We start from the raw sequence: 8121 nt of genomic DNA, 5'->3' as shown, positions 1-8121 counted from the left end.
GATTTATATTAATTGTATTGTTTTATTTGCTTATTGCTTTTGTTTTATTGATGTGTTGTCGGGCTTGGCCTCATGTAATCCGCTTCGAGTCCCCGTGGGGAGATGGTGGCGGGGTATAAATAAAGTTTTTTATTATTATTATTATTATTATTATTATTATTATTAACATTATTATTATTATTAATGGAGCTTCTGCCCCATTGTACTGAAATGTTGCGATATGGAGATAATATCTAGAGTGACTGTGGAAATCCTTTGTTTTCCATGAAAACACCCCATTTGTAACACAGTACAACCTCCATATCTGCAGAACCATTATACAAGACTTCACTTGCCCACAGGTTCATTTAGGACAGTGGTTCTCTACCTGTGGGTCCCCAGTTGTTTTGGCCTACAACTCTCAGAAATCCCAGTCAGTTTACTAGCTGTTAGGATTTCAGGGAGTTGAAGGCCAAAACATTTGGGGACCCACAGGTTGAAAACCACTGATTTAGGGCCTCCTGAACAAGCAGCACCCTTTTCTCTATACCCTCATCTTTCATCCCATTCACAAATTTCACTTTCATCCATGGTTTCACGAATCAAAGCCCAAAACATCTCTCACTGATAGGGGACTGTAGTGTATATGGATCCATGCACACCACTTAAATTTCTCTTTTCCAGAGGAACTGTTTTAAGCCCAAAGTCCAATATGCTTTTAACATACCATCCAGTGTATTGATGCTGCCTCTCAAAGCTGCTCAATTGTATCAAGGAGCTTGAGTGTCTCTGTCCAGATACAGGCCCCTAGCTCCCTACATGAGAAGTTAAAATGTGAGAGACACAATGCAATGATGTTTTCCTTGTGGGACAGCCTTCGCCCAGTATTTCAGCTGATACCAACTAAAAAAGCTCCCACAAATTCAGTGACAGTGGGAAGTCGCCAAGGCATTTACTTTGCCCTTTATACACACAGATGTGTACACACCAAGTAAAGCAGAATTATCAGCTGTACCAGGAACTGCTTTTACACAGCCTCTGAAAAAGTGGAGCTATTTGTTCAATTACCTTCAGCCTAAAATGGTGTTCTAACAGGTTTCTGGCTTGAATGTTGGTATCCAAAATCCTACAATAAGTATTTAGCCTAAATAAACATGTAGCTTTGCATTTAAGATTTGTTCAACACTTCCCTCCCAAGTGGAGTTGGGAATCTACTTATTCTAGTTGCATGTTTGCACCGTTGGCATTTCTCTTGAACATCTGGCAAGTATACATTTCAGTGCAAGTTGGCATAGGTAAGGACATTGGGAAAGCAATATTCAACCGTATTATGAACCTGCATGTTTTAAACTTGTAATCATGAACAAGGAATGGATCTGAGTAGTGATGCATGTGAATGGAGAAGTAATACAGTCATACTTGTAACTCTGACATGGCCTACTTGACAATCAACTTCCTCCTCCATCAGGAGAAATTACTCGATGGAAGAAGCTTCTGTTAAGTTGAACGTGGAATCTGTGGCAGTGTTTGCATGAGCTGGTAAACACATAAGATGATTTGGCTGTTGCTTATATTATGTCCACACCTAATTGAAGCTCTGCATAGCATATCTGGGCGCCTGCCTTTGCTAGGATTTATCATTCATTCCACTCCAGACACGTACTAAATCAGTGGTTCCCAACCTATTTTTGACCAGGGACGACTTTAACCACTCTCCAACATTAGTACCGAAAGGGTTATGAATCAGTTTTTGGTCACTTCAGATTTGGTTTGGTTATTTGGGGTGCAGATTCAGAAAATTTCATTGGATAGACTACATTAGCTCTAGTTTCTGATACAGAACATATGCCATCCAGTAGTCGCCATCTGCTAACCCACAGAAAACCATATTTAATAATCTAGAGCTGATATAATTTATTCGATGCAATTTTCTGAACCAGTATCTCAAATAACTCCAGTAAACAGGCCCAAAAACAATGACATCGAGGCGCCCCCGCTTCCAGGCACTACATGGAATGGCTCCGCTCAGGGGGAGGGAGGGGGAGGAGAAGCAGCGGTCAGAAGGCTTGTCGCATTTTTTGTGAATAGTCAACCTCTCCCCTCCCAACATCCCCGTTGCCTCGGCACTTTAAGAGCGTTTCGCAAGACCAGTCACTCTTGTTGCAACAGTGTAATAATGGTGAGGCCGCGGACAATATTTTAGTTCTTGGGGACCACGGACCACAGGTTGGGCACCACTGTGCTAAATGCTGTATCTGAACACATTTGTTTTTTCTGCAATCTAATAAGCAGAAATCATCTCCAGGAAATTTGTGTTTACAACAAGGATCTTTTACCTGGGGCCTGTGAAATTGTTGTTTACAATTGGAAGGTATCAATTTTACTATGGCAATTGGTGCTTTCTACATATAGTTGCTGAAAAAGTTGTTATCTGGATGCATCAAGTTGTGGTTGAGAAGTTGCACAGTTGTTTTACATTTTCTCTCCAGCACTAGCAATGCAGTGCATCTTTAGTGGAATCATAAGTTCAAACTATTCATGGAAGAGAAGAAACATTTCAAAAGGCCCACTAGTATTAAATACAAAACAAAGATCTCCAAGAACAATTATAATTCCAGTAAAATTATATACAAACTTATGCATAAACAAAGAAAACTTACAAAATTAGACATACCGAACCATTTAGAATTGTCAGATTCAAGTTATATCCTGAATTTACATACATATACAAGTTTATAAAATCCGAAACACTCTATTGACTAGAAACAGAAATTGACTTATTCATTTTTTAAGTTTTAAGACTAGAAGAAAGAAAAAGAAATGTAAACTTTTAAAAAAAATACCACAATGGAAACATACTTTTTCTACGTATTCTGTTTTATAAAGTGCTGGTGTAACCATTATTGTGGCACGCAGTTTAACTCTTAACCTTTCTTCCATATTAAAATGCATTTATGGAACAGGACTTTGTTTCTTCTTTTTTTAAAACAGCCTAAAATTAACACTTTTAAAAATGAAATTATGATGCAATAATTTGTAATCTCCCTGCTTCCCTCACAGTCTTTAACTGATAATTCTAAAGAAATTATGGCTTCCAGTATTGAAATTTTGCACAGATTTTCTGAATGAGGACTTGAATCTGCTTTGGCCTGATAATACATACATGCCCAACTGCCTGCAGCATCAGCCACAGATCATTTATGTGATTATGTTGGGAAATCAATGGCACTCCCTCTGCTAATTACTGGTAGAACACCTTCACAACTAAACATTTGTCAAATGATTAGCTTTTACAATGCCACAAAAACAGTGACATTTTCTTCTATACTTTCCTTCACTTCATCTGTGCTGCTAACATATTGGTTGCAATATGGCTTTAGGCTGCAGATCTATTTATGCTTACTTGAGCAAGCCCCACTAAACACTATGGGATTTACTTCTGAGTAAACAGGCATACACCTGTTAGTACAACTGTATCTTTGGTAAGTAAGAGAAACAGATTCAACTGACAACTAGGACGGAAATATTGGTAAAATAGAAGCTTAATGGGGTGACGTCATCGTTGTTCTGAGAAGATGAATTAAAACAAACGTCACTCTGCTCTCTTTTGTGAGTGATCTCACTCAATAAAATTCGATTTGATGATATGAATAAGAGCTTTCAGACTTAAACCATCACAAGATATAACTTGCCCTTAACTGGCATATGGCATAGCACAGATTCTCCTGCTGGCATAGAAGGACGCCCAAACATTTTGGTAAGGAAATAGCTCATGGCATTTCTGTGTGCAATACCAAAAATGCTTCTGAGCCTCTTCCACATCATGTATACATGCAGAAAGTGGAAGGCTAAGAAGTTAAGTATGCATTCTCCCAACTTAGGTATAAACCAGGGAATGCAAATTGGTCTAAATGCCCACACATGAACAAGATCTAAGACTGCAGCCCTATCTCCATTTACTCTTTATGTACATCCCAATGAGGCTCAAATTCTGAGTAAACATGCAAAAAACTGGGCTGCCAGTCAGGAATCCAGCCTAAGCGTTTGAGCGCCAGTGAATGAAAGACTTCACTGCAGTACAGCTATATACTACTAAGTCACTGATTTGAATCTTTTAACAAAAGATGACAGCATGAGACTGTACTGCTAGACTGGAACAAAAGGGCTCATTTCTCTGCTGTGCCAAGTTCACATAGCTTTAGTTGCAATACAAATGCAAGAGTATTATTAGATCACTCTTTGGCTTAGAACATGGTTAGGACGTGCTTTACTGATGCTTTGTTAGTCAGCATTCAATGGATTCCTCTTCTAGGTTTGTCTGTTTTATTTTTTGAGCACACCAAATACCACGTTTGGGACTTCAATGTAAAAAGTGCAAGTATACTCAACCATCTGCTTGCCTTCAAAGACAAGCCACTTCTGGTGCCAAAGACTCCAGATTCCTCCGAGTCAAACCCATTGCCAGCAATGGCAGCACAAAGAAGGGTCAACACAAGATCAACTCAAAAAGTGCATTTCCAGGGTAACGACAACAGAGCAGTGGACAAGCCACAATCTTAAAGGACATGCCACATGAGTAGGTCAAAATCTGAGTCAGTTCAAAATAACCTGCAGGAGTGCCTTTGTTAACATACAAAGTCTGTTGGAAGTTCTTGAGGGTACGGCAAGGAGTCATCAAAGCGAAATCGCTTGGAAACGGTACTGCTGTCTTCCGGAATATTCTCTTTATCTTCTTGTTCACTGCACATGCCATTACACATGGGCCTATTATTATTTCTTTCTTCTGTGCACTTGTTTATAAGATCGTGTGTTGGAGAAGAACTGGGACTGTCTTCAGGGCTATACAACAACAGGAAATCTCCCTGCTGAAGCCAAGAGTGAGACAGACAAGCTTCTGCTGTTGGTCGTTCTCTGAAACATAACAATAAAAGAGGCAAATAATTAAGATTCAGAGCTTATCTAAACAATACAGTTGAGTAGTGGAGGGCAATTAATGAAGAGAGTAAGATTAAAACTCCTCATCCCCATCTACTTCCTTTTCTGATACTACATAGTATTAGAAGGCTCCCACATGTGTGTGGACATGTGCATGCAAATTGGCCAGCATAAGGTCAGTTATACAAAGCCAGGGCACATAAGGAACCAACTACATTCACTGATCAAACAAAAATTCTACATGCACAAGGGGTTTTGGATTTGTGAGTTAGAGAGACAGAGGTATCGCAGCATGTAGTAATTGCTTGTGGCACTACTGAAACAACTACATAGCTGTTCCCCTTTATTTCTTAAAAAATCCCTACTTTGCTGTCTCAGAGGAGCACAGATAAAGTAATATTGAAGTCACATTCTTTTAGCTGTTGTTTAGAACTATAAGAGTAAGCATGAGCACTAAGGAAGTGCTGTAATACAAGGCACACAAATGCTCACACCAACTCCAGATCTTTCAAGATCTTTGACATTGCAATTGTGTACCTATTTATTAGGCAATTACAACTGCCCAATGAGAGAACTAAATGTTTTAACACCAAATTAAGCATGGAGTTAATTTGTAATGTATAACCAGTCTATACATACAACTATGCTCTACACTTTCTACTTGTTATTTTAGGAATTCATATTGTAGGGATGCAGTTTTACGTTTTCTTTGCTTCAAACCACCTACTTACTCAGGATTTTTAATGAGTAGCTTTTGAATGAAGTCTCTAGCCAACAGTGAAACTGAAGCAAAGGTTTCTTCAGAATAATCCACATTTCCTTGTGAAATATTGAGGTACGTTTCTTGTTTATCTGCTCCCACAAATGGAGATTCATGCGTCAGCAGCATATATGCAATTACGCCTACACTCCTGAAATTAGAAAAGGCATATTTTATTCTCACCATGCATGCTGTTGTCCAAGTTGCAGTGGCCAGTTACAAGTCAAGATTCCAAAAGAGTGAGCTTCCTAGCAACTTGCCGAAATTCATCAAGAGATTTTTTTAAAGTCATTAAAACAGTAGAGGACTCAAGATTCCCAAAGAAGAAAAGAAGGCAGGAAAATAAGACAGAATCATATTTTAAAAAACAACATAATGCTCTAGGAGCCATTTTAGTTGAAGGGCAGAGTATAAAAGCTCTAAATAGTTAAGATCCCTATGATTTTAAAACAGTGGTAGCACGGAAGGGAGCTGTCTGAGGTACTTCTTGTAAGATTCTCAAGTTAAAAGAGAAATGTGGGAGAAGAAAGGAAATTTCACTATCATTTTCATTCCTTCTCATTCAGCAGCAGACAGATTGTGTCTTAATCATACTGATCCCATCTTGCTCTCCAATGCTAGAAATACGACCAAAATGTCTTCTAGTGAAAAGTTATTGTAGAAAACTTTTAAACTCAAACTGTAGCTGCTGATGTTTGTAATGCTGCTTTAACCTTCTAAAATTGGTCTTACCATATATCTGTGGCTGTAGTAATAGGATCGTAGTTTAAGACTTCTGGCGCTGTTGGGAGAAAAAAATACGATTAAATCAAGATTTAAAAGAACTCCTCTCATGAGCCTAACTGGCAACATGTTTTGACATACTCAGGACTACAGCTTTACTGCAGGTGTTTTGTGCCATTTTACACTACAGGCTTACAAGCGTTCGGAGAATAGCTCTTACTGAATATCTAAGTAATGTTTCATATAATCCTCACAATTTCCAAGACTAGTGTTCCCAAACAACTCTCTGAACTCTGAATCAATAGAGCCAGTGGTTAGCACCTCAGGGAGATCAAGTTAACAATCATTAGAAAGCACTCACTTAGATGCAGAGGGACACAGGAACAAACTCATATAATCTAGTCATTGTTTTGCTACTGTAGATCACAAGGGATATTTTTCCTTTCTGTATATATGTGTGCGCGCGCATGCACATGTGCATGTATGCACATTATGTGCATAGGAACACATGCACAAAAAGAAGCATGAGACTCATCCACCTCAGGATATCTATACACTGTAAGACTGACCTGGCCTCCAGACCCACATTTCCTTCCTATAATAGCTGCTAGCATGTTCCTCCATGTTCTCACCACTGCTATAATTTCTTCCTTTGTTATGTTCTTAATTTCCAAGCACTAAACAATTCAACAGTCAAGCAAACTTATATATAGAGACATTAAATTTTGTTGTAAAAATTTAATTAATTTCCTGTATAATGTGCCAGTGGCTGGAAAAACACCCAAGGAGGATAACACTATGTAACACAATTTGGATTATAAATATCATTTCCTGATTGGTTCTATCATAAAACATGGAAAGAGTTTATTAAACTGCAAAAACTTTGTTTTTGCGGAACATCCTGCAGCGCATTTTTCTATAGTTTTTCAATGACTATCTCAATGAACCTCAACCAATTCAACATAGTTTGTGACAGCCTGGAGGATAATAACTACTTTCAAAGTAAGCACTGCACAATTAAACAGGAAATAAGACTTTCAAACCAGGAACATATTTTTTTCAAATTTTATTACATAGTGTAATTCTTCCGCTAGGCAGGACAGCAAAGGAAACTCCCTCCACGAGCCTGGAGTTATTGTTGCTCATATGGGTATAGCGGTTTACCTTGATATTCAGGGGTTCCAACAATTTCCCGCAGTTCGTAGCAATTGCCAATCTTCCGAGACATACCAAAATCCACTATTTTAATATCGCCAAGGGGACAAATGCTGCTCAACAAAATATTCTGGGGCTACAATAAAGAAAAACAACAATATTGAAGGCCTTATTTAGCTATGAATTTCTTATACATAGTGATAGAACTCTTCTAACATCAGTTCACTAACATTGTAGTTAATCACTGTCCAAACTCTATTCATTTAATCTAAGCCTGAACATATTCTATGTCCTGTACAAGTCTAGAAATTTTAGTCAAAAAACTGTGTCAACTTATCCATGAGTTAATATGAGTACTGTACCTTCATTCCTCTATCTACCTACCTACCTACCTACCTATCTATAAATAAAAGGAACAACCCCCTTCTCTGAGTACAGTGGCAAAAGGCAAGAGATTAGTCTGTCCTGGAACAACCTACAAGAATCACCAACTATTCTCTCTGCCATAATGCATTTTTGGCTTTTTAAAATGCCTGCATAGGGAAATGAGGGAAGCAGGCAGGGGCAGT

At 38.4% G+C, this 8121-nt stretch overlaps 1 protein-coding gene across 1 annotated transcript in view; it reads right to left on the bottom strand.

The window, feature by feature from the left end:
* Positions 1 to 2574: 2574 nt before the first annotated feature.
* Positions 2575 to 8121, bottom strand: part of STK17B (serine/threonine kinase 17b) — a 30705-nt gene continuing 25158 nt past the window's right edge. Inside the window, exons 5-8 of the mRNA XM_060780819.2 lie at positions 7562 to 7688; positions 6407 to 6455; positions 5646 to 5825; positions 2575 to 4890 (exon numbers count right to left, since the gene is read on the bottom strand). Of these exons, the coding sequence (XP_060636802.1) occupies positions 4605 to 4890; positions 5646 to 5825; positions 6407 to 6455; positions 7562 to 7688 (642 nt within the window). The 3' untranslated portion in view covers positions 2575 to 4604. The remainder of the gene's footprint in view (positions 4891 to 5645; positions 5826 to 6406; positions 6456 to 7561; positions 7689 to 8121) is intronic.

Source organism: Anolis sagrei, chromosome 1 (genome assembly GCF_037176765.1).
Source record: "Anolis sagrei isolate rAnoSag1 chromosome 1, rAnoSag1.mat, whole genome shotgun sequence".
Classification (NCBI taxonomy): domain Eukaryota; kingdom Metazoa; phylum Chordata; class Lepidosauria; order Squamata; family Dactyloidae; genus Anolis; species Anolis sagrei.
This window is presented reverse-complemented; position numbering and strand designations above follow the sequence as displayed.